This window comes from Labrus bergylta, chromosome 2 (assembly GCF_963930695.1).
Source record: "Labrus bergylta chromosome 2, fLabBer1.1, whole genome shotgun sequence".
Lineage (NCBI taxonomy): Eukaryota > Metazoa > Chordata > Actinopteri > Labriformes > Labridae > Labrus > Labrus bergylta.
In genome coordinates this window covers 26166805-26193402 of record NC_089196.1, presented here as the reverse complement: position 1 = coordinate 26193402, position 26598 = coordinate 26166805, and the positions used below count along the sequence as shown (strand labels likewise).

Here is a 26598-nt window from a genome sequence, read left to right as displayed (position 1 = left end):
CAGACATTGATCGATCACATTGGTTTAAAATACTTTATTAGAAGTTAAGTGCCATCAGAAGAGTTAAGTCAACATACAATTAAAATTCTATTCAATTTTAGAAGCAAGACACAAAACATAAACTTATGCTTATTTATATTTATATTTCAATGGTAATGCTTAAAAACAATGATTTGTATCTATATATTGGTGAAAGTGTCAAGCATCGCATTCAAGTTTTGAATAAGTGAATACAAATGATTTATTACGTGACACTGCATCTCAGCCTCATGAGGGCAGTGTTGGTTCACTATGGCTCTCTGCTTTGTGTTATGAGACTTATTGGGACATCAAATGATTTCTGTTACGGGACTAATAAAGACAAATATGACTCATAATGAACAAAAAAGTGCATATTAGGCTATCAGAAAGGAATGTCTTTCCCTAGCTGTGAACATTTTAATAACTGGTTGGTTTCCCAAACATTTAAAACAAAAAAAGATCGTATTGCAGTGTCAATCATATTTAAGCAAGGAGCCCTCAGATACAGAACATGAACATAATCCACTCCAACATTCAATGATTCGAAAGGTAAAGTAAAAAAAACATCTCTGGTTTCAAAGCCTCTAAACTGCTTTTCTTTTATTAAGCCTCATCCTGCTGTACCAGGCTCTCTGCCTCCCCCCGGTTAGCCTCTCCATCTATACTCACATATTCTCTAGCTCTCCTAAACCCAGACAGCCTCTTCCTTCTCTTCACCAGGACTACCACCACTGCCACCAACACCATCATCCCAATCACCCCAAATGCTACTCCAGTCTTCTCTCCACTAGACATCTCATACAGTTCTGGGTTAAGCTTTTGCATGATTTTCTTGATTTCTTGTGGGCTGGCCACTTTCCACGCTTTGGTCTCTCCTACTCTAACCCAGCTCGTATCTCCTTCGGTCATCACCATTACTGTGTTCGTGGCTTGCATACTGACAAGTGGAGGTTTGTTGAAAGGAGGCAGGTGGATAGGAAGCAGCTGTCCACCTGTGAACAGCCCTGACTGGACACAGTAAAGGATTTCACAGCCATCGCTCACTGAAGCAAGATGCTGACTGAACTTGGGAGGGCAACGATGTTGGGAACCAGATATTGGGTTACCTGACTGACAACTAAAGAGGCCTCCAAATGGAACTGAGAATCTGGTGCCAGTCTCATAGTCCTTGCTCACACAGATCATTTGTCCATCAGAGAGAAATTTAACTGGAATGAAGTTTTGCGGGCAGCTTTTTGCATTGGTGAGGGGGTTCAGGAGAGAGGGGCTGTAAATTCCTCCAAACAGATACCCTGAGTTGTCTGGAGCTGTTCCATTTACAGAGCACCAGTAGGTGTTAATGCGGGCAGTGCGGACGTGGTAGTTGTCCTGACACACTTGACGATGGCAATGGGAAAGCCCTAAAAACCCACACCGATAACGTTGGTCATAGCAGTCGTATGAAGTGTAACCCTGCTGTCTCACTTCTGATCTCAGTAAAGTGGAGATGTAAGGAGAACGGCAGGAGAATTCACCTGTTTCTAAGTTTTTCTGGGCCAGTGCGTCACATAGTGGGCCTGCGTCTGAGCTCATTTGAACACACTCTTGGTAGACGCCGCCAAAGCTGAGGTTTGTAGCGGGGCCCTCGCAGGACGAATCATCGATATTAGCCTGGAAGTTGAAGTTCTTGGAGTTGATGTCAACACATCCAGGCCTCGTGTTGACCTTATAGTATCGATCTATAGCCTGACTCACTGTGAAAGCCACTTTGCCGATAGTAGGCTGTGGCAGATCAGGAATGGTGTTTGTGTTTATGAAGTAGTGCAGGGGAAACCCAGACCTATCAATAGCAACCAGGTTGTTTCGGGTACTTTCCTGCCACTTCTGCAGAGTGATGCCAGGATAAAAAGGTGTGCCGCCATTGCTTTGGGTAAGAGAGTACTGAATATTGGACTGATATTTCTGAAGTGATGAGCTCTGTTGGGTGCTTTGACTGCTTATGTCAAACTTGAGTTTGTCAAAGAAGTTAAACCCTGCCTGTGCTTTGATGGTAGAACTGTCTGAAGAACTGTCAGACACATACGAGGAGCGGAGGTAGTCCTCCTCAACCAAAGTAGCCCCGGCATCAACACTTGTGATAACATGGGTTCCATAGTCTAACACCATCTTCTCTGAGAGATAGTCTGCATTTCTTGTTTGGTTGTTCTCAATGGCATCGGCTATCGCTTTAGCTTGTTGAGCAAAACGAGTGTCCAGAGTGAAGTCCGGATACGCCTTTACTGTGTAGATCAAGTTACGAACCTTTGAAAAAAGATAGGAAATCATTATGTAGCGGTTTGTTTTTTATCATCTGCCATACTGAATTCAGCTCATTAATATTCTTAAATGTTTTTATTGTCTTTTTAAGGTGACATCTATAAAATCAATTTAAAAATCTTTAAAGGGGACACATTATGAAAACTCTGTATTTGCAGTGTTTTTGAACATATATTTGGGTAACCTGAGTGTCTACTGACCCACAAAATGTGAAATAAACCCATCCAGTCCTTTGTTTGTGGTCTGCATAAGTCTAACAACACAGAGAAAAGTGCTCTGTTTCAATTTTGCTCAACTTGTGATGTCACAAGTTGGATTCTGGTTAAAAAACAATCCCCTCCTCTGGTATCTCCACCCATGGACTCCACCCCCAGCCCAGAACAAAACTTTTGCACAGGTCTGCCATTTTTATTTATCACTACAGAGGAGTGATGTCTACCGGGAAAAGTCAGGGGTGGCTCATTGCATTTAAAGAGATACACACACCAAAACAGAGCATTCTGAGAGAGCTGGTTTATACAGGGTCACAAACGTCCTCTGGTGCTTGATTGATTTTATATGTTGACCAAAGCACAGCACAGATGTTTCATTTAGACCACAGGGGACTGTTTGAAAAGGTTTATAATATGTCCTCTTTAAACATTCATATGGGGCATTTAGAGCATTGTTTAAATGTACCATGGCTCCATTATAAAGATCAGTAAAAAGATAAGATGTATAAGCGAATTCAACATCTCTATCAAGCAAATTATTGAGTAGCACATGGAGGATTTTCATACAAATATTACTTACTTGCACTCTGGCTGTAGTTGAAGAGTCTTTGACCTGATGGGTTTTCATTCTTTGGTTCTCTACAGAAAATTTCCCATTAAGCATCTTGAGAAATGATACGTCTGCATTAATGGAGTTCGATGTTGAGCTTTTCTGCTCCAGCCAGGAGCTGATGATCTCAGAGTTGGTCTCCACGCCCGTCTCCTTGTGGGGGATGACGAACACCTCGTCTGGGATGAGGTAGAGCCCATCCTCAGTGGTCTGACACTCGAAGTAGCTCAGGTTCATGACTCGTCCCATGTCCATGTTACGGAGGTTGTCCCAGCCCCCACCTGGCAGCACCTCCAGTGCGGTGATGGAGATGTTGGCGGAGGCTCGACATTGTCTGAGCCAGTTGGTTGGGCGGCTGACTGGGACTGAAGAGCAGACATGAAGGAGAGAGAGCGCCAGGAGGGTTACTGCTGCCCTCATGATGTCTTTGTGTGAACAGGTTAACACAACTGAAGAGTTCAAACCAAGTTCCTCCTCCTCTTGTAAGGTTTATCATATGACAGACTGAAACATCAGGTTTTGAGGACTGAAGGCATGAGGAAGTGGTTTTGCTTTAATTTGCAAACAGCATTTGTACTTTCCCCAAAATAAATATGTAGACTTCCTGTTAATAGATTAATAACTCAGCTGATCTTGTATTTATCTTATATTTGTATATATCTATTTTTTTCCTATAATCAAAACAAGTAGTGTAGAACTAAAAGCAAAGTGGCTGAGAGAGACAAAAAGAAAATAAAGACAGAGCTGAAAATCACACTGCAGCATCATCTGGGGAAATGGAGTTTAAATGTAACAGAAATCTACAGAACTTCAAGTTCTCTGCTCTGGTTGATCATTGACATTTTCTGCCTCATTAATGACACACAGGTCTGTATCAGTTTCAAAAAATATGCTGCTCAAATAACGCTTTCTACTTTTATATTAAAAATTAGTTATTTATTAACCGACTTCCTCCTATTAAAGGGGAACAGAAAGCAGACCTGCTTTCTGTTCCCCTTTAATAGCAGGAAGACGTAGATGGTTACTGAAAAAAGCGGAGGTCTCTTTGTTTTAACGTACTGTCACATGAGTGTACGTCACTCGGAAATGTCATGAGAAATTACGGCTGGCTCACAGCCCAGCATCGACACCCAACACTCAAGCCGAACCTTGAAAAACTCCTGGACTGCAAAAGATGATTAAACAAAATACATGAAGGAATTGACTACAGAAATACTATGAATGAACTTTAAAAGATTAAAGCAATATAAGGAATAGGCCTCATGCTCAATATTTGTTTTACATCAGAAGAATGAAGCATTTAAGATTTGTTTTTATATTTGCTTGTTAATTGTTTTGCGCCAAAACACCAAGTCAAATTTCTTGTATGTATTTTGTACTTGGCAATAAACACCAATTCTGATTCTGATTCTGAATTTGTATTTTGTCGCTGGGTATTTTGTAACATTACATTAATCACTAATGTAACTACTGAAGCGCACTGAATTCACCCAAGAGAAATAATAGAAACATAATGACCCTCACTTTTCAAACCTACGTACAACAGAAAAATGGGTGTACGGTCATTTCCACGCAAAGTTCGGCACTCATCAATTTGGACGTGAGTACAATCAAATCCCACGGCAGGTCTAAGCTTGTGTACGGTCGTTTTCAACTCAGTGTGGACTTGAGGTGCAGACTTGTCGGAGAATCATTGGACCATACTAGTGCAGTGCCTATTAAGAAAGACAGATACAGGTTCACAAATGTATTGTTAGATAAGGTATGGCATCTAAAGTATCATTAATGGCAAGCAGGGAGCCCGTTTTTGCAGCCGACATTATCAGACTCAGATCCAGGTGAGCATGGGCGGTTCTAGGCAGGGGCCAACAGGGGCCAGTGCCCCTGTAACACTGATCTTGCTCCCCCCTGTGGCCACCCCTCCAAAAGGAAGAGCCCCCCTCATAACACATACTTAGTATTTGACTCAACAACCGCACTCACAATCTAGTATTAAATACTGTTACTGAAACAAATATAAATCATGGTATTTTATGTTTTGGTATTTAATGATGTGCGCTATGATTTGGCATAATATAGATTTTTTTTTAAAGCGATCATCTTTGTCTATTTTTCACCTGGGTTTAATGTTCCCCTATGACAAAACAACTGGCCCCAGTTTGGCCCCCTCAGTAAAAGTGGTCTGGAACAGCCACTGCAGGTGAGCCTGTACCACTTTTGCTTAATATTGAGGCGGAACCAATGAAAGAAGCCACTCGCTCCTCGGGCTGGGATCAATTCAGGCTGCGGTCCGACTGGTCTCCTCTTGTTCTGGTGCTGATTCTTTTAAGAGGCGCAACACACTATATTGTAGCGATCTTATGGTCTGAACGCTTTTTTTTAACTGAAGTTAGAAATGGTGATTATACCATAATATAGCCTAGATTATGTACAACAGCTAGAGGTCGATTTTCCACATCAACGCTGCTGAGATTTCCTTGCAGGCGTAAATAGGCCGAGAAACACCACCAAACACTCACACTCTGATCTACCTGCTGCCCCTCCCCTCGGACTGACGATCTGTGAAGAGGATGTGTGTCAGCTCTTTAAGAGACAAAAGGTCGAGAAGGCTCCAGGACCAGACGGAGTGTCCCCCTCCTCCCTGAGAGTCTGTGATGACCAGCTGGCCCCCATCTTCACGCAGATCTTCAACACATCACTGGAGCTGAGTGAAGTGCCCTCGTGCTTCAAAAGCTCCACCATCATCACAGGACTCAATGACTACGGGCCGGTCGCCCTGACGTCTGTGGTCATGAAGTCCTGTGAGAGACTTGTGTTGAGACACCTGAAGGACATCACAGGCCCCTTGCTGGACCCCCTGCAGTTTGCCTACCGGGCAAACAGGTCGGTGGAGGATGCAGTCAACATGGGACTAAACTACATCCTGCATCACCTCGACTCCCCAGGGACCTATGCTAGGATCCTGTTTGTGGACTTCAGTCCGGCGTTAAACACCATCATCCCGGATATCCTGCACCATAAACACACCCAGCTCACATTGCCGGCCTCCACCTGTCAATGGATCACCATCTTCCTGACCGACAGAAGGCAGAAGGTGAGGCTGGGGAGCACCAAATCCGGCACCCGCACCATCAGCACTGGCGCCCCCCAGGGGTGTGTTCTCTCCCCACTGCTCTTCTCCCTCTACACCAATGACTGTACCTCGGAGGACCCCTCTGTGAAACTACTGAAATTTGCAGACGACACGACTGTCATCGGTCTCATCCAGGACGGAGACGAGTCTGCTTACAGCCAGAAGGTGGAACAGCTGGCTCTCTGGTGCAGTCAGAACATCTGGAGCTGAACCCGCTCAAGACTGTGGAGATGGCAGTGGACTTCAGGAGAAGCCCCCCTCCTCTTTCCCCCCTCTCCATACTGAACAGCACAGCACAGTGTCTACTGTGGACTCTTTCAGGTTCCTGGGATCCACAATCTCCCAGGACCTGAAGTGGACCTCCCACATAGACACAATCAGGAAAAAGGCCCAGCAGAGGATGTACTTCCTGCGTCAGCTCAGAAAGTTGAACCTGCCCCAGGAGCTGCTGCTCATGTTCTACATAATTCATGTTCTTACATAATTATATATTTATTATCATGTTCATCTCAGCATTTTTGCACTACTCATCACTACGGCCGAACGTTTAGTTCTGCTCGCGATCGTACTGAGAACAGCCGGTGGTGAATAATAAGCCAATGAGCTGAGAATTTAGTTGGATAAAGCTACAGTTTGCAAACTGAAAGCTGCTAAAACAATCACATTTATTTTCCCCGACCGTTCTGTTCAGTACACAAATCACTCACTGACTGTCTGGTGTCTCCTTTGTCATATCTGTCATTTTCATTTCACTATGTTTACGCAGCCTCGAAAAAAAATACCATATACCATATCCTCTCTGAGAGGAAGAGAGAGACTCGGAAACAGAGCTCTCTTTCAGTTCATTCACTGAGAGTTCCGCTCTTACTCTCAGTTCGTTCAGTGATTCACGTCGGAGCTCTTGTTCAGTTCGTTCACTGAACGAAACACTGACTGAACGTGAACGAACGAGACTGCGAGTCACACAGCTGAGTGAAATTAAGTTGGATATAAAAGCAGTTTGTAAACTGACAGCAGATATAAAAAGCACATACATTTTTGCGACACCTAAATGTTAAATAATATATTTTCTACTTCCTCAATTTTGGAGACATGAGAGGGAGAAGTAGGGGCGGGCTTTAGTGACACAGAGCTCCCGACCGACTCCATCCTGTTGGTTCAGTCTGTACGTATCACTGACATGAAAAGAGAGGGAGGGCGCTTTGAGTGACTCTTACGGTCTGGAGAGAGAGACGAGACGGGAGAGAGGAGAGCGCAACTGAAGTTGAGAAATGAACGACTCTTTTCAGTAAGTGATTCAGTTCAGTTCGTTCACCCAGATGATTCGTTCGTTTTGAACGAATCGTTCATGACCGACACATCACTACAGGAAAGAGGAAACTGCAAAGTTGAATTTTCTTATCACCGGAGTACTTGATAAGTACTCCAAAATATGTTGCAGCCAGAAACTCAGGTGGACGCTGAAAGGTCGTTTCACTTGTCTTTACTTTATTTAAGCGTTTAACAAAGACTCAGTACCTTCATTCACTCTGCCTACGAGTCTCTTCAGCTGCTGAATAATAACTACAGCTTTCTTGCTAACTCCGGAGCATCACAAAACAAAACTCTTCTTCTCTGAACTCCTGCATGTCACTGTCACTCACAGACTCCACCTTGTGCTGTAGATTATGCAGCGCATTTAATTAATAACATGTCAACATCAACTGCTTGAATAATGTTGCAGTTCAGAAAAATACATTAACATTAGCAACTTTGAAGATGAATTTAAAAAGATTATAAACTAAAGAATTTCAAAATGACAAGTACAACAAAAATTTGTTAGTGGGGTCCTCGATAACCAAACAATAAACATCAATGTTCTCAATTGACCTGTCACACCCCCACTTTAAAAATGGCGTCCCGACATTTTCATTATACCGCTTAGCCTAAAACCTTTCTGGGCAGTTTTTTTATATAGTTTTTTTTATATAACAAACAGGATGACATTATGCCCTTGCAGTGGCAATAAGCTTTAGTTTTCTATTTATTTGCTTTGATTACATTGTTTAAGTTGAGAAGTACATTTACAATAAAAGTGCGCTATACACTACTTTTGAATTCATTATTGGATTTTGCGTATAACAATGCGATTAACGCAATTAAAACTTTTAATCGTTGCCCAGCCCTAATTTAATATTATAACTTGTACATTGAGAGCACAGTTACTGAACACAAATTCCTGGTGTGTGTAAGCATACATGGCCAATACATCTGATTCTTCTGATTATTCCAGTTATAGCCAACAACAGGGAGATGTGGGAAACAGCAGATTCTGAATTTTTTAGAAAATCTGTAAAATATATAAAGCATACTTAAGTTCTTGGAATGACTGTAGAAGTGTAGTCCAAAAAAAACAAGTCAAATGTTCCAGGAAATGCATTTGCTCAGCACTCAGTGTTCATTAGGAGAGTTTTCACTTCTTGGCAGCAGCAGCAGCAGCAGCAGCAGCTGTGGTCCTGGTGGCCCATTTGGCCTTCTTAGGACTCTTTTTGGGACTCTTCTCAGGACTCTTCTTAGGACTCTTCTCAGGACTCTTCTTAGGACTCTTCTCAGGACTCTTCTTAGGACTCTTCTCAGGACTCTTCTTAGGACTCTTTGGCTTCTTGGCCGCAGCAGGCTTCTTGGCCTTCTTTGGACTTTTTGGCCTCCTCTGTGATGCATTTTACTTTTTAAAAAAAGTAGGATTTTATAAAATATTAATGCATATACAGGGCGGAAAAACCCCTCTTTGTCCATACAGGGCACCAAAATCAACACAAACTGAAAGTTCCCCACAGGAGCTTAAAGAAAAACTGCTTTGGATTGAGCAAAGTGGGGGAAATAGGACAAAATACATCATGGCAAAAAATAGTTGAGAAAACAAGGAAACTAAGCTTTCACCTGTCCATTTTGGATTCTTACGAATCAATTTACTTCAGCTGACACTTTTGCATTTTCTATAATCCTCAATTCTGCAGTGTTGACATAGATTATTTAGTTAAATTAAAGAACTAGATACGTCTAGTTTAAAGATTAAACTACATTAAATAAGCATGTTAGATTGTAAAACACACATCAGATCTGTCACAGTGAGCACTACAGTACTATGGTGAATTTCAGACATTTACAGTTTTACATGCAACAGGCATTAAAGATAAAGATAAACTTTATTGATCCCCGTGGGGGAAATTTGTGCATTACAGCAGCTCCAGAAAACAGGGGGCGGGAATATACTTCTAAAAAATAAAAATAGAAGTTAAAAACAGATCAGACATATTTACGTCATTTAAATAAAAAAATACAATAATGTAAAGAAATACAATAATGTAAATAATGTAAAATTACACAGTAACCACAGTTCTTAAAAAACACACACAGTGTGTAGCATGAGGTGGTGATGTTGTTAAAGAGTCCGATTAAACAGTCTGACGACAGATGGGATGAACGACCTGTGGTAGCGCTCTGTCTTGCAGGGTGGGTGTCTCAGTCTGCTGCTGAAGGAGCTGCTCAGGCCCCCCACAGTGTCATGTAGGGGGTGAGAGGGGTTGTCCATGATGGATGTCAGCTTCACTAACATCCTCCTCTCACCCACCTCCTCTACAGAGTCCAGAGGACAGTCCAAGACAGAACTGGCCCTCCTGACCAGTCTGTTCAGTCTCTTCCTGTCTCTCTCTATGCTCCCTCCTCCCCAGCAGACCACTGCATAGAAAAGTGCAGACTCCACCACAGTGTCATAAAATGTCCGTAGCAGAGTCCTGCACACTCCAAAGGACCTCAGTCGTCTCAGCAGGTGAAGTCGACATTGGCCCTTCTTGTACAGGACGTCGGTGTTGTGTGACCAGTCCAGTTAGTTGTTTAGGTGAACACCCAGCTATTTGTACGTCTCCACCCTCTCGATATCCAAGCCCTGGATGTTCACCGGTGCAGTCTGGGGTGACTTCCTGTGGAAGTCAATCACCATCTCCTTTGTCTTGCTGGCGTTGAGCTGAAGGTGGTTGAGCTCACTCCAGTCGACAAAGTCCATGATGACCTGCCTGTACTCCTGTTCGCTCCCCTTAGACACACACCCCACGATGGCTGTGTCATAGGAGAACTTCTGCAGGTGGCAGCTCCCAGAGTTGTAGCAGAAGTCCGAGGTGTACAGGGTGAAGAGAAAAGGGGAGAGAACTGTCCCCTGCGGGGCCCCTGTCCTGCAGACCACCATGTCAGACTCACAGTCCTGAAGCCTCACGTACTGTGGTCTGTTGGTGAGGTAGTCACCAATGAATGCATTATGGAAAAAAAACAGACATTGATCGATCACATTGGTTTATAAGACTTTATTAGAAGTTAAGTGCCATCAGAAGAGTTAAGTCAACATACAATTAAAATTCTATTCAATTTTAAAAGCAAGACACAAAACATAAACTTATGCTTATTTTTATACATATTTCAATGGTAATGCTTAAAAACAATGATTTGTATCTATATATTGGTGAAAGTGTCAAGCATCGCATTCAAGTTTTGAATAAGTGAATACAAATGATTTATTACATGACTCTGTGCATCTCAGCCTCATGAGGGCAGTGTTGGTTCACTATGGCTCTCTGCTTTGTGTTATGAGACTTATTGGGACATCAAATGATTTCTGTTACGGGACTAATAAAGACAAATATGACTCATAATGACCAAAAAAGTGCATATTAGGCTATCAGAAAGGAATGTCTTTCCCTAGCTGTGAACATTTTAATAACTGGTTGGTTTCCCAAACATTTAAAACAAAAAAAGATTATATCGCAGTGTCAATCATATTTACGCAAGGAGCCCTCAGATACAGAACATGAACATAATCCACTCCAACATTCAATGATTCGAAAGGTAAAGTAAAAAAATCATCTCTGGTTTCAAAGCCTCTAAACTGCTTTTCTTTTATTAAGCCTCATCCTGCTGTACTTGGCTCTCTGCCTCCCCCCGGTTTGCCTCTCCATCTATACTCACATATTCTCTAACTCTCCTAAACCCAGACAGCCTCTTCCTTCTCTTCACCAGGACTACCACCACTGCCACCAACACCATCATCCCAATCACCCCAAATGCTACTCCAGTCTTCTCTCCACTAGACATCTCATACAGTTCTGGGTTAAGCTTTTGCATGATTTTCTTGATTTCTTGTGGGCTGGCCACTTTCCACGCCTTGGTCTCTCCTACTCTAACCCAGCTCGAATCTCCTTCGGTCATCACCATTACTGTGTTCGTGGCTTGCATACTGACAAGTGGAGGTTTGCTGAAAGGAGGCAGCTGGATAGGAAGCAGCTGTCCACCTGTGAACAGCCCTGACTGGACACAGTAAAGGATTTCACAGCCATCGCTCACTGAAGCAAGATGCTGACTGAACTTGGGAGGGCAACGATGTTGGGAACCAGATATTGGGTTACCTGACTGACAACTAAAGAGGCCTCCAAATGGAACTGAGAATCTGGTGCCAGTCTCATAGTCCTTGCTCACACAGATCATTTGTCCATCAGAGAGAAATTTAACTGGAATGAAGTTTTGCGGGCAGCTTTTTGCATTGGTGAGGGGGTTCAGGAGAGAGGGGCTGTAAATTCCTCCAAACAGATACCCTGAGTTGTCTGGAGCTGTTCCATTTACAGAGCACCAGTAGGTGTCAATGCGGGCAGTGCGGACGTGGTAGTTGTCCTGACACACTTGACGATGGCAATGGGAAAGCCCTAGAAACCCACACCGATAACGTTGGTCATAGCAGTCGTATGAAGTGTAACCCTGCTGTCTCACTTCTGATCTCAGTAAAGTGGAGATATAAGGAGAACGGCAGGAGAATTCACCTGTTTCTAAGTTTTTCTGGGCCAGTGCGTCACATAGTGGGCCTGCGTCTGAGCTCATTTCAACACACTTTTGGTAGACGCCGCCAAAGCTGAGGTTTGTAGCGGGGCCCTCGCAGGACGAATCATCGATATTAGCCTGGAAGTTGAAGTTCTTGGAGTTGATGTCAACACATCCAGGCCTCGTGTTGACCTTATAGTACCGATCTATAGCCTGACTCACTGTCAAAGCCACTTTGCCGATAGTAGGCTGTGGCAGATCAGGAATGGTGTTTGTGTTTATGAAGTAGTGCAGGGGAAACCCAGACCTATCAATAGCAACCAGGTTGTTTCGGGTACTTTCCTGCCACTTCTGCAGAGTGATGCCAGGATAAAAAGGTGTGCCACCATTGCTTTGGGTAAGAGAGTACTGAATATTGGACTGATATTTCTGAAGTGATGAGCTCTGTTGGGTGCTTTGACTGCTTATGTCAAACTTGAGTTTGTCAAAAAAGTTAAACCCTGCCTGTGCTTTGATGGTAGAACTGTCTGAAGAACTGTCAGACACATACGAGGAGCGGAGGTAGTCCTCCTCAACCAAAGTAGCCCCGGCATCAACACTTGTGATAACATGGGTTCCATAGTCTAACACCATCTTCTCTGAGAGATAGTCTGCATTTCTTGTTTGGTTGTTCTCAATGGCATCGGCTATCACTTTAGCTTGTTGAGCAAAGCGAGTGTCTAGAGTGAAGTCCGGATACGCCTTTACTGTGTAGATCAAGTTACGAACCTTTGAAAAAAGATAGGAATAGTGGTTTGTTTTTTATCATCTGCCATACTGAATTCAGCTCATTAATATTCTTAAATGTTTTTATTGTCTTTTTAAGGTGACATCTATAAAATCAATTTAAAAATCTTTAAAGGGGACACATTATGAAAACTCTGTATTTGCAGTGTTTTTGAACATATATTTGGGTAACCTGAGTGTCTACTGACCCACAAAATGTGAAATAAACCCATCCAGTCCTTTGTTTGTGGTCTGCGTAAGTCTTACAACACAGAGAAAAGTGCTCTGTTTCAATTGTGCTCAACTTGTGATGTCACAAGTTGGATTCTGGTAAAAAAACAATCCCCTCCTCTGGTATCTCCACCCATGGACTCCACCCCCAGCCCAGAACAAAACTTTTGCACAGGTCTGCCATTTTTATTTATCACTACAGAGGAGTGATGTCTACTGGGAAAAGTCAGGGGTGGCTCATTGCATTTAAAGAGATACACACACCAAAACAGAGCATTCTGAGAGAGCTGGTTTATACAGGGTCACAAACGTCCTCTGGTGCTTGATTGATTTTATATGTTGACCAAAGCACAGCACAGATGTTTCATTTAGACCACAGGGGACTGTTTGAAAAGGTTTATAATATGTCCTCTTTAAACATTCATATGGGGCATTTAGAGCATTGTTTAAATGTACCATGGCTCCATTATAAAGATCAGTAAAAAGATAAGATGTATAAGCGAATTCAACATCTCTATCAAGCAAATTATTGAGTAGCACATGGAGGATTTTCATACAAATATTACTTACTTGCACTCTGGCTGTAGTTGAAGAGTCTTTGACCTGATGGGTTTTCATTCTTTGGTTCTCTACAGAAAATTTCCCATTAAGCATCTTGAGAAATGATACGTCTGCATTAATGGAGTTCGATGTTGAGCTTTTCTGCTCCAGCCAGGAGCTGATTATCTCAGAGTTGGTCTCCACGCCCGTCTCCTTGTGGGGGATGACGAACACCTCGTCTGGGATGAGGTAGAGCCCATCCTCAGTGGTCTGACACTCGAAGTAGCTCAGGTTCATGACTCGTCCCATGTCCATGTTACGGAGGTTGTCCCAGCCCCCACCTGGCAGCACCTCCAGTGCGGTGATGGAGATGTTGGCGGAGGCTCGACATTGTCTGAGCCAGTTGGTTGGGCGGCTGACTGGGACTGAAGAGCAGACATGAAGGAGAGAGAGCGCCAGGAGGGTTACTGCTGCCCTCATGATGTCTTTGTGTGAACAGGTTAACACAACTGAAGAGTTCAAACCAAGTTCCTCCTCCTCTTGTAAGGTTTATCATATGACAGACTGAAACATCACGTTTTGAGGACTGAAGGCATGAGGAAGTGGTTTTGCTTTAATTTGCAAACAGCATTTGTACTTTCCCCAAAATAAATATGTAGACTTCCTGTTAATAGATTAATAACTCAGCTGATCTTGTATTTATCTTATATTTGTATATATCTATTTTTTTCCTATAATCAAAACAAGTAGTGTAGAACTAAAAGCAAAGTGGCTGAGAGAGACAAAAAGAAAATAAAGACAGAGCTGAAAATCACACTGCAGCATCATCTGGGGAAATGGAGTTTAAATGTAACAGAAATCTACAGAACTTCAAGTTCTCTGCTCTGGTTGATCATTGACATTTTCTGCCTCATTAATGACACACAGGTCTGTATCAGTTTCAAAAAATATGCTGCTCAAATAACGCTTTCTACTTTTATATTAAAAATTAGTTATTTATTAACCGACTTCCTCCTATTAAAGGGGAACAGAAAGCAGACCTGCTTTCTGTTCCCCTTTAATAGGAGGAAGACGTAGATGGTTACTGAAAAAAGCGGAGGTCTCTTTGTTTTAACGTACTGTCACATGAGTGTACGTCACTCGGAAATGTCATGAGAAATTACAGCTGGCTCACAGCCCAGCATCGACACCCAACACTCAAGCCGAACCTTGAAAAACTCCTGGACTGCAAAAGATGATTAAACAAAATACATGAAGGAATTGACTACAGAAATACTATGAATGAACTTTAAAAGATTAAAGCAATATAAGGAATAGGCCTCATGCTCAATATTTGTTTTACATCAGAAGAATGAAGCATTTAAGATTTGTTTTTATATTTGCTTGTTAATTGTTTTGCGCCAAAACACCAAGTCAAATTTCTTGTATGTATTTTGTACTTGGCAATAAACACCAATTCTGATTCTGATTCTGAATTTGTATTTTGTCGCTGGGTATTTTGTAACATTACATTAATCACTAATGTAACTACTGAAGCGCACTGAATTCACCCAAGAGAAATAATAGAAACATAATGACCCTCACTTTTCAAACCTACGTACAACAGAAAAATGGGTGTACGGTCATTTCCACGCAAAGTTCGGCACTCATCAATTTGGACGTGAGTACAATCAAATCCCACGGCAGGTCTAAGCTTGTGTACGGTCGTTTTCAACTCAGTGTGGACTTGAGGTGCAGACTTGTCGGAGAATCATTGGACCATACTAGTGCAGTGCCTGTTAAGAAAGACAGATACAGGTTCACAAATGTATTGTTAGATAAGGTATGGCATCTAAAGTATCATTAATGGCAAGCAGGGAGCCCGTTTTTGCAGCCGACATTATCAGACTCAGATCCAGGTGAGCATGGGCGGTTCTAGGCAGGGGCCAACAGGGGCCAGTGCCCCTGTAACACTGATCTTGCTCCCCCCTGTGGCCACCCCTCCAAAAGGAAGAGCCCCCCTCATAACACATACTTAGTATTTGACTCAACAACCGCACTCACAATCTAGTATTAAATACTGTTACTGAAACAAATATAAATCATGGTATTTTATGTTTTGGTATTTAATGATGTGCGCTATGATTTGGCATAATATAGATTTTTTTTTAAAGCGATCATCTTTGTCTATTTTTCACCTGGGTTTAATGTTCCCCTATGACAAAACAACTGACCCCAGTTTGGCCCCCTCAGTAAAAGTGGTCTGGAACAGCCACTGCAGGTGAGCCTGTACCACTTTTGCTTAATATTGAGGCGGAACCAATGAAAGAAGCCACTCGCTCCTCGGGCTGGGATCAATTCAGGCTGCGGTCCGACTGGTCTCCTCTTGTTCTGGTGCTGATTCTTTTAAGAGGCGCAACACACTATATTGTAGCGATCTTATGGTCTGAACGCTTTTTTTTAACTGAAGTTAGAAATGGTGATTATACCATAATATAGCCTAGATTATGTACAACAGCTAGAGGTCGATTTTCCACATCAACGCTGCTGAGATTTCCTTGCAGGCGTAAATAGGCCGAGAAACACCACCAAACACTCACACTCTGATCTACCTGCTGCCCCTCCCCTCGGACTGACGATCTGTGAAGAGGATGTGTGTCAGCTCTTTAAGAGACAAAAGGTCGAGAAGGCTCCAGGACCAGACGGAGTGTCCCCCTCCTCCCTGAGAGTCTGTGATGACCAGCTGGCCCCCATCTTCACGCAGATCTTCAACACATCACTGGAGCTGAGTGAAGTGCCCTCGTGCTTCAAAAGCTCCACCATCATCACACGACTCAATGACTACGGGCCGGTCGCCCTGACGTCTGTGGTCATGAAGTCCTGTGAGAGACTTGTGTTGAGACACCTGAAGGACATCACAGGCCCCTTGCTGGACCCCCTGCAGTTTGCCTACCGGGCAAACAGGTCGGTGGAGGATGCAGTCAACATGGGACTAAACTACATCCTGCATCACCTCGACTCCCCAGGGACCTATGCTAGGATCCTGTTTGTGGACTTCAGTCCGGCGTTAAACACCATCATCCCGGATATCCTGCACCATAAACACACCCAGCTCACATTGCCGGCCTCCACCTGTGAATGGAACACCATCTTCCTGACCGACAGAAGGCAGAAGGTGAGGCTGGGGAGCACCAAATCCGGCACCCGCACCATCAGCACTGGCGCCCCCCAGGGGTGTGTTCTCTCCCCACTGCTCTTCTCCCTCTACACCAATGACTGTACCTCGGAGGACCCCTCTGTGAAACTACTGAAATTTGCAGACGACACGACTGTCATCGGTCTCATCCAGGACGGAGACGAGTCTGCTTACAGCCAGAAGGTGGAACAGCTGGCTCTCTGGTGCAGTCAGAACATCTGGAGCTGAACCCGCTCAAGACTGTGGAGATGGCAGTGGACTTCAGGAGAAGCCCCCCTCCTCTTTCCCCCCTCTCCATACTGAACAGCACAGCACAGTGTCTACTGTGGACTCTTTCAGGTTCCTGGGATCCTCAATCTCCCAGGACCTGAAGTGGACCTCCCACATAGACACAATCAGGAAAAAGGCCCAGCAGAGGATGTACTTCCTGCGTCAGCTCAGAAAGTTGAACCTGCCCCAGGAGCTGCTGCTCATGTTCTACATAATTCATGTTCTTACATACTTATATATTTATTATCATGTTCATCTCAGCATTTTTGCACTACTCATCACTACGGCCGAATGTTTAGTTCTGCTCGCGATCGTACTGAGAACAGCCGGTGGTGAATAATAAGCCAATGAGCTGAGAATTTAGTTGGATAAAGCTACAGTTTGCAAACTGAAAGCTGCTAAAACAATCACATTTATTTTCCCCGACCGTTCTGTTCAGTACACAAATCACTCACTGACTGTCTGGTGTCTCCTTTGTCATATCTGTCATTTTCATTTCACTATGTTTACGCAGCCTCGAAAAAAAATACCATATACCATATCCTCTCTGAGAGGAAGAGAGAGTCTCGGAAACAGAGCTCTCTTTCAGTTCATTCACTGAGAGTTCCGCTCTTACTCTCAGTTCGTTCAGTGATTCACGTCGGAGCTCTTGTTCAGTTCGTTCACTGAACGAAACACTGACTGAACGTGAACGAGCGAGACTGCGAGTCACACAGCTGAGTGAAATTAAGTTGGATATAAAAGCAGTTTGTAAACTGACAGCAGATATAAAAAGCACATACATTTTTGCGACACCTAAATGTTAAATAATATATTTTCTACTTCCTCAATTTTGGAGACATGAGAGGGAGAAGTAGGGGCGGGCTTTAGTGACACAGAGCTCCCGACCGACTCCATCCTGTTGGTTCAGTCTGTACGTATCACTGACATGAAAAGAGAGGGAGGGCGCTTTGAGTGACTCTTACGGTCTGGAGAGAGAGACGAGACGGGAGAGAGGAGAGCGCAACTGAAGTTGAGAAATGAACGACTCTTTTCAGTAAGTGATTCAGTTCAGTTCGTTCACCCAGATGATTCGTTCGTTTTGAACGAATCGTTCATGACCGACACATCACTACAGGAAAGAGGAAACTGCAAAGTTGAATTTTCTTATCACCGGAGTACTTGATAAGTACTCCAAAATATGTTGCACGCTATGTTGGACGCTGAAAGGTCGTTTCACTTGTCTTTACTTTATTTAATTGTTTAACAAAGACTCAGTACCTTCATTCACTCTGCCTACGAGTCTCTTCAGCTGCTGAATAATAACTACAGCTTTCTTGCTAACTCCGGAGCATCACAAAACAAAACTCTTCTTCTCTGAACTCCTGCATGTCACTGTCACTCACAGACTCCACCTTGTGCTGTAGATTATGCAGCGCATTTAATTAATAACATGTCAACATCAACTGCTTGAATAATGTTGCAGTTCAGAAAAATACATTAACATTAGCAACTTTGAAGATGAATTTAAAAAGATTATAAACTAAAGAATTTCAAAATGACAAGTACAACAAAGATTTGTTAGTGGGGTCCTCGATAACCAAACAATAAACATCAATGTTCTCAATTGACCTGTCACACTCTCCCCCACTTGGCGTCCCGACATTTTCATTATATCTCTTAGCCTAAAACCTTTCTGGGCAGTTTTTTTTTTTATATAACAAACAGGATGACATTATGCCCTTGCAGTAAGCTTTAGTTTTCTATTTATTTGCTTTGATTACATTGTTTAATTTGAGAAGTACATTTACAATAAAAGTGCGCTATACACTACTTTTGAATTCATTGTTGGATTTTGCGTATAACAATGCGATTAACGCGCTTAAAACTTTTAATCGTTGCCCAGCCCTAATTTAATGTTATAACTTGTACATTGAGAGCACAGTTACTGAACACAAATTCCTGGTGTGTGTAAGCATACATGGCCAATACATCTGATTCTTCTGATTATTCCAGTTATAGCCAACAACAGGGAGATGTGGGAAACAGCAGATTCTGAATTTTTTAGAAAATCTGTAAAATATATAAAGCATACTTAAGTTCTTGGAATGACTGTAGAAGTGTAGTCCAAAAAAAACAAGTCAAATGTTCCAGGAAATGCCTTTGCTCAGCACTCAGTGTTCATTAGGAGAGTTTTCACTTCTTGGCAGCAGCAGCAGCAGCAGTAGCTGTGGTCCTGGTGGCCCATTTGGCCTTCTTAGGACTCTTTTTGGGACTCTTCTCAGGACTCTTCTTAGGACTTTTCTCAGGACTCTTCTTAGGACTCTTTTTGGGACTCTTCTCAGGACTCTTCTTAGGACTCTTCTCAGGACTCTTCTTAGGACTCTTTTTGGGACTCTTCTCAGGACTCTTCTTAGGACTCTTCTCAGGACTCTTCTTAGGACTCTTCTCAGGACTCTTCTTAGGACTCTTCTCAGGACTCTTCTTAGGACTCTTCTCAGGACTCTTCTTAGGACTCTTTGGCTTCTTGGCCTTCTTTGGACTTTTTGGCCTCCTCTGTGATGCATTTTACTTTTTAAAAAAAGTAGGATTTTATAAAATATTAATGCATATACAGGGCGGAAAAACCCCTCTTTGTCCATACAGGGCACCAAAATCAACACAAACTGAAAGTTCCCCACAGGAGCTTAAAGAAAAACTGTTTTGGATTGAGCAAAGTGGGGGAAATAGGACAAAATACATCATGGCAAAAAATAGTTGAGAAAACAAGGAAACTAAGCTTTCACCTGTCCATTTTGGATTCTTACGAATCAATTTACTTCAGCTGACACTTTTGCATTTTCTATAATCCTCAATTCTGCAGTGTTGACATAGATTATTTAGTTAAATTAAAGAACTAGATACGTCTAGTTTAAAGATTAAACTACATTAAATAAGCATGTTAGATTGTAAAACACACATCAGATCTGTCACAGTGAGCACTACAGTACTATGGTGAATTTCAGACATTTACAGTTTTACATGAACAGGCATTAAAGATAAAGATAAACTTTATTGATCCCCGTGGGGGAAATTTGTGCATTACAGCAGCTCCAGAAAACAGGGGGCGGGAATATACTTCTAAAAAATAAAAATAGAAGTTAAAAACAGATCATACATATTTATGTCATTTAAATAAAAAAATACAATAATGTAAAAAAATACAATAATGTAAATAATGTAAAATTACACAGTAACCACAGTTCTTAAAAAAACACACACAGTGTGTAGCATGAGGTGGTGATGTTGTTAAAGAGTCCGATTAAACAGTCTGACGACAGATGGGATGAACGACCTGCTGTAGCGCTCTGTCTTGCAGGGTGGGTGTCTCAGTCTGCTGCTGAAGGAGCTGCTCAGGGCCCCCACAGTGTCATGTAGGGGGTGAGAGGGGTTGTCCATGATGGATGTCAGCTTCACTAACATCCTCCTCTCACCCACCTCCTCCACAGAGTCCAGAGGACAGTCCAAGACAGAACTGGCCCTCCTGACCAGTCTGTTCAGTCTCTTCCTGTCTCTCTCTGTGCTCCCTCCTCCCCAGCAGACCACTGCATAGAAAAGTGCAGACTCCACCACAGTGTCATAAAATGTCCGTAGCAGAGTCCTGCACACTCCAAAGGACCTCAGTCGTCTCAGCAGGTGAAGTCGACATTGGCCCTTCTTGTACAGGACGTCGGTGTTGTGTGACCAGTCCAGTTAGTTGTTTAGGTGAACACCCAGCTATTTGTACGTCTCCACCCTCTCGATATCCAAGCCCTGGATGTTCACCGGTGCAGTCTGGGGTGACTTCCTGTGGAAGTCAATCACCATCTCCTTTGTCTTGCTGGCGTTGTGGTGGTTGAGCTCACTCCAGTCGACAAAGTCCATGATGACCTGCCTGTACTCCTGTTCGCTCCCCTTAGACACACACCCCACGATGGCTGTGTCATCGGAGAACTTCTGCAGGTGGCAGCTCCCAGAGTTGTAGCAGAAGTCCGAGGTGTACAGGGTGAAGAGAAAAGGGGAGAGAACTGTCCCCTGCGGGGCCCCTGTCCTGCAGACCACCATGTCAGACTCACAGTCCTGAAGCCTCACGTACTGTGGTCTGTTGGTGAGATAGTCACCAATGAATGCATTATGGAAAAAAAACAGACATTGATCGATCACACTGGTTTAAAATACTTTATTAGAAGTTAAGTGCCATCAGAAGAGTTAAGTCAACCTACAATTAAAATTCTATTCAATTTTAGAAGCAAGACACAAAACATAAACTTATGCTTATTACTATTTATATTTCAATGTTAATGCTTAAAAACAATGATTTGTATCTATATATTGGTGAAAGTGTCAAGCATCGCATTCAAGTTTTGAATAAGTGAATACAAATGATTTATTACATGACTCTGTGCATCTCAGCCTCATGAGGGCAGTGTTGGTTCACTATGGCCCTCTGTTTTGTGTTATGAGACTTATTGGGACATCAAATGATTTCTGTTACGGGACTAATAAAGACAAATATGACTCATAATGACCAAAAAAGTGCATATTAGGCTATCAGAAAGGAATGTCTTTCCCTAGCTGTGAACATTTTAATAACTGGTTGGTTTCCCAAACATTTAAAACAAAAAAAGATTGTATTGCAGTGTCAATCATATTTAAGCAAGGAGCCCTCAGATACAGAACATGAACATAATCCACTCCAACATTCAATGATTCGAAAGGTAAAGTAAAAAAAACATCTCTGGTTTCAAAGCCTCTAAACTGCTTTTCTTTTATTAAGCCTCATCCTGCTGTACCAGGCTCTCTGCCTCCCCCCGGTTTGCCGCTCCATCTATACTCACATATTCTCTAACTCTCCTAAACCCAGACAGCCTCTTCCTTCTCTTCACCAGGACTACCACCACTGCCACCAACACCATCATCCCAATCACCCCAAATGCTACTCCAGTCTTCTCTCCACTAGACATCTCATACAGTTCTGGGTTAAGCTTTTGCATGATTTTCTTGATTTCTTGTGGGCTGGCCACTTTCCACGCCTTGGTCTCTCCTACTCTAACCCAGCTCGAATCTCCTTCGGTCATCACCATTACTGTGTTCGTGGCTTGCATACTGACAAGTGGAGGTTTGCTAAAAGGAGGCAGCTGGATAGGAAGCAGCTGTCCACCTGTGAACAGCCCTGACTGGACACAGTAAAGGATTTCACAGCCATCGCTCACTGAAGCAAGATGCTGACTGAACTTGGGAGGGCAACGATGTTGGGAACCAGATATTGGGTTACCTGACTGACAACTAAAGAGGCCTCCAAATGGAACTGAGAATCTGGTGCCAGTCTCATAGTCCTTGCTCACACAGATCATTTGTCCATCAGAGAGAAATTTAACTGGAATGAAGTTTTGCGGGCAGCTTTTTGCATTGGTGAGGGGGTTCAGGAGAGAGGGGCTGTAAATTCCTCCAAACAGATACCCTGAGTTGTCTGGAGCTGTTCCATTTACAGAGCACCAGTAGGTGTCAATGCGGGCAGTGCGGACGTGGTAGTTGTCCTGACACACTTGACGATGGCAATGGGAAAGCCCTAGAAACCCACACCGATAACGTTGGTCATAGCAGTCGTATGAAGTGTAACCCTGCTGTCTCACTTCTGATCTCAGTAAAGTGGAGATATAAGGAGAACGGCAGGAGAATTCACCTGTTTCTAAGTTTTTCTGGGCCAGTGCGTCACATAGTGGGCCTGCGTCTGAGCTCATTTCAACACACTTTTGGTAGACGCCGCCAAAGCTGAGGTTTGTAGCGGGGCCCTCGCAGGACGAATCATCGATATTAGCCTGGAAGTTGAAGTTCTTGGAGTTGATGTCAACACATCCAGGCCTTGTGTTGACCTTATAGTACCGATCTATAGCCTGACTCACTGTCAAAGCCACTTTGCCGATAGTAGGCTGTGGCAGATCAGGAATGGTGTTTGTGTTTATGAAGTAGTGCAGGGGAAACCCAGACCTATCAATAGCAACCAGGTTGTTTCGGGTACTTTCCTGCCACTTCTGCAGAGTGATGCCAGGATAAAAAGGTGTGCCACCATTGCTTTGGGTAAGAGAGTACTGAATATTGGACTGATATTTCTGAAGTGATGAGCTCTGTTGGGTGCTTTGACTGCTTATGTCAAACTTGAGTTTGTCAAAGAAGTTCAACCCTGCCTGTGCTTTGACGGTAGAACTGTCTGAAGAACTGTCAGACACATACGAGGAGCGGAGGTAGTCCTCCTCAACCAAAGTAGCCCCGGCATCAACACTTGTGATAACATGGGTTCCATAGTCTAACACCATCTTCTCTGAGAGATAGTCTGCATTTCTTGTTTGGTTGTTCTCAATGGCATCGGCTATCGCTTTAGCTTGTTGAGCAAAGCGATTGTCCAGAGTGAAGTCCGGATACGCCTTTACTGTGTAGATCAAGTTACGAACCTTTGAAAAAAGATAGGAAATCATTATGTAGCGGTTTGTTTTTTATCATCTGCCATACTGAATTCAGCTCATTAATATTCTTAAATGTCTTTATTGTCTTTTTAAGGTGACATCTATAAAATCAATTTAAAAATCTTTAAAGGGGACACATTATGAAAACTCTGTATTTGCAGTGTTTTTGAACATATATTTGGGTAACCTGAGTGTCTACTGACCCACAAAATGTGAAATAAACCCATCCAGTCCTTTGTTTGTGGTCTGCATAAGTCTTACAACACAGAGAAAAGTGCTCTGTTTCAATTGTGCTCAACTTGTGATGTCACAAGTTGGATTCTGGTAAAAAACAATCCCCTCCCCTGGTATCTCCACCCATGGACTCCACCCCCAGCCCAGAACAAAACTTTTGCGCAGGTCTGCCATTTTTATTTATCGCTACAGAGAAGTGATGTCTACCGGGAAAAGTCAGGGGTGGCTCATTGCATTTAAAGAGACACACACACCAAAACAGAGCATTCTGAGAGATCTTGTTTTTACGGGGTCACAAACCTCCTCTGGTGCTTGATTGATTTTACATGTTGACCAAAGCACAGCACAGATGTTTCATTTAGACCACAGGGGACTGTTTGAGAAGGTTTATAATATGTCCTCTTTAAAGATTCATATGGGGCATTTAGAGCATTGTTTAAATGTACCATGGCTCCATTATAAAGATCAGTAAAAAGATAAGATGTATAAGCGAATTCAACATCTCTATAAAGCAAATTATTGAGTAGCACATGGAGGATTTTCATACAAATATTACTTACTTGCACTCTGGCTGTAGTTGAAGAGTCTTTGACCTGATGGGTTTTCATTCTTTGGTTCTCAACAGAAAATTTCCCATTAAGCATCTTGAAAAATGATATGTCTGCATTAATGGAGTTAGATGTCGAGCTTTTCTGCTCCAGCCAGGAACTGATTATCTCAGAGTTGGTCTCCACGCCCGTCTCCTTGTGGGGGATGACGAACACCTCGTCTGGGATGAGGTAGATCCCGTCTTCAGTGGTCTGACACTCGAAGTAGCTCAGGTTCATGACTCGTCCCATGTCTATGTTACGGAGGTTGTCCCAGCCACCACCTGGCAGCACCTCCAGTGCGGTGATGGAGATGTTGGCGGAGGCTCGACATTGTCTGAGCCAGTTGGTTGGGCGGCTGACTGGGACTGAAGAGCAGACATGAAGGAGAGAGAGAGCCAGGAGGGTTACTGCTGCCCTCATGATGTCTTTGTGTGAACAGGTTAGCACAACCGAAGACTTCAAACCAAAATCCTCATCATATGACAGACTGGAACATCAGGTTAGAGAACTGGAGGCATGAGGAAGTGGTTTTGCTTTCATTTGCAAACGGCATTTGTACTTTCCCCAAAATATATATCAAATCAAATCAAATCAAGTTTATTTGTATAGCACATTTAAAAACAGCTTCATCTGACCAAAGTGCTTTACAGGCAATGCATAAAAGCAAGAAATAAAAAATTAATCTCTACATATGCACATACATACAGAAGTTTACTTTTACACCCAGAGTAAAAACTAGGTCCAGGGTGTGGCCATGTTTGTGAGTTGGCCCAGACTCATGTTGAACAAGGTTTTAAGACTGTGTGACATTTAGAAATTCTGTAGCAAGTCTGTTTGAGGAGTTGTCAACATGGATGTTGAAATCACCAGCTAAAATGACTTAGTCGAAGTTAAGAACAATAAAACACATAAAGTCAGAGAATTCAGGTTGAAAAACACAGTTTTGGCGAGGGGTGCGGTACAAAATCACACATAGTACTGGCTCTGGGCAGCAAATTACAAAAAGAAGTGTCTCAAATGATGACACAGGCTTAAAAGCAATTTGGCAACATTTAAATTTGTTTCCAAACGCCCCCCCACCTCGGCCTGTGGTTCTTGGGGTGCTAAAATAGTCATAGTTTGGAGGACATAGTTCCAGTAGCTGAGACTGGTCACCTGGTTTCAGTCAGGTCTCAGTAAGGAGGAGAAAGTCCAACTGAGCAGTAGAGTTATAGTCATTCAGGATGAAGGTCTTGTTTGAGAATAAATTTAGCACTACTTCAGCAACAGAGCTTGAAGATGATCATGATTGTAATTTGGTAATTGAAACCAGCACATCCCCCAGGTCAGACCTAATGCAGACACCAATCTGAAATTTGGATGTAAACGGACTAATGGCTATCTCTGAGATCAGCCAAGACGTGAGACGCACCACTCTGATGAAAATTAAATCTAATGAGAATAAAGACTCGGTGAAAAGTGTTTGGAGAAAAAATGACGGAAGTGAACCTGAGACTGTTAATCTTGATTCTGTTTCACCCCTTTCCAAACAGAAAAGAGAGGTGAATCCTGTATGTATAAGATGTCCTTAAAATCGATATCGAGAGGGTAACTGCCGGCTGACCTACCCAGAACGTGATTCAAATGGGACATGGACATGGGGGGTCCTGGATACAAAGCAGCTTACATGGACAACCTTTAATTCTGTCACTGTAAGATGCTCACCGACAAGACCACTGAAGGAAACACCTTACCTTTGGTGTTTCACCACACAGCAATTGGGAAAAGTTCCAGAGTGTTCACAAGGGGAACAAAGTTATCAATTGTATCCTGTTACAGAACATGAGTGTATTTTGTATTTCTCCCAGTCCCTGTCGACTGGAATCGACGTGGGACAAACAACTGCCTTGGTCAGCTCTCTAGTACGGCCCCAAGGTAGTTCAACGCCCTTTTTCACTGTGCGTAAAGTACATTGGGTGAAGAAAATAATTGCCATCGGGCATGTCAGGAAAATCTTGGACATTGCGTTTCCATTGGAAAAGGAAATTCGATTTCAACAAAAAAAATTAAAAAAAATCTTTATTGTAAATGAATGAAGTGTTATGATTGTCTGTTATAATTGATTTAACAACTGATTGATGGTGCAGTAAGGACATTGAACTGCTAGCATGAGACCTTACTATCTGCCGTGGGAATTCTCACATGTTATCGCGATAGCTGCGTATGTTCCCCCTCTGCTGATGCCAG

At 42.9% G+C, this 26598-nt stretch overlaps 3 protein-coding genes across 3 annotated transcripts; all 3 read right to left on the bottom strand.

Moving 5' to 3' along the window:
- Positions 1-19: 19 nt before the first annotated feature.
- Positions 20-3624, bottom strand: LOC109991197 (macrophage-expressed gene 1 protein). Its single transcript, XM_020643443.3, has 2 exons — positions 3109-3624; positions 20-2301 (listed from the first exon to the last, which is right to left on the bottom strand). Exons 1-2 carry the CDS (start codon positions 3556-3558, stop codon positions 625-627), a joined length of 2127 nt encoding a protein of 708 aa, XP_020499099.2. The 5' UTR covers positions 3559-3624; the 3' UTR covers positions 20-624.
- Positions 3625-10593: 6969 nt separating this feature from the next.
- Positions 10594-14608, bottom strand: LOC136177345 (macrophage-expressed gene 1 protein-like). Its single transcript, XM_065950230.1, has 2 exons — positions 13676-14608; positions 10594-12877 (listed from the first exon to the last, which is right to left on the bottom strand). The coding sequence occupies exons 1-2, from the start codon at positions 14123-14125 to the stop codon at positions 11201-11203; spliced, it is 2127 nt and encodes a 708-aa protein (XP_065806302.1). The 5' UTR covers positions 14126-14608; the 3' UTR covers positions 10594-11200.
- Positions 14609-21253: 6645 nt separating this feature from the next.
- Positions 21254-24831, bottom strand: LOC109991209 (macrophage-expressed gene 1 protein-like). Its single transcript, XM_020643463.3, has 2 exons — positions 24343-24831; positions 21254-23536 (listed from the first exon to the last, which is right to left on the bottom strand). The coding sequence occupies exons 1-2, from the start codon at positions 24790-24792 to the stop codon at positions 21860-21862; spliced, it is 2127 nt and encodes a 708-aa protein (XP_020499119.3). The 5' UTR covers positions 24793-24831; the 3' UTR covers positions 21254-21859.
- Positions 24832-26598: the final 1767 nt, after the last annotated feature.

Bases quoted from the DNA above. Each gene is read 5' to 3' on its own strand.
- LOC109991197 (XM_020643443.3), bottom strand. From the start codon at position 3,558: ATGAGGGCAGCAGTAACCCTCCTGGCGCTCTCTCTCCTTCATGTCTGC. The intron at 2,302-3,108 runs GTAAGTAATATT...CTTTTTTCAAAG, and splicing joins CAACTACAGCCAGAGTGCAA to GTTCGTAACTTGATCTACAC.
- LOC136177345 (XM_065950230.1), bottom strand. From the start codon at position 14,125: ATGAGGGCAGCAGTAACCCTCCTGGCGCTCTCTCTCCTTCATGTCTGC. The intron at 12,878-13,675 runs GTAAGTAATATT...CTTTTTTCAAAG, and splicing joins CAACTACAGCCAGAGTGCAA to GTTCGTAACTTGATCTACAC.
- LOC109991209 (XM_020643463.3), bottom strand. From the start codon at position 24,792: ATGAGGGCAGCAGTAACCCTCCTGGCTCTCTCTCTCCTTCATGTCTGC. The intron at 23,537-24,342 runs GTAAGTAATATT...CTTTTTTCAAAG, and splicing joins CAACTACAGCCAGAGTGCAA to GTTCGTAACTTGATCTACAC.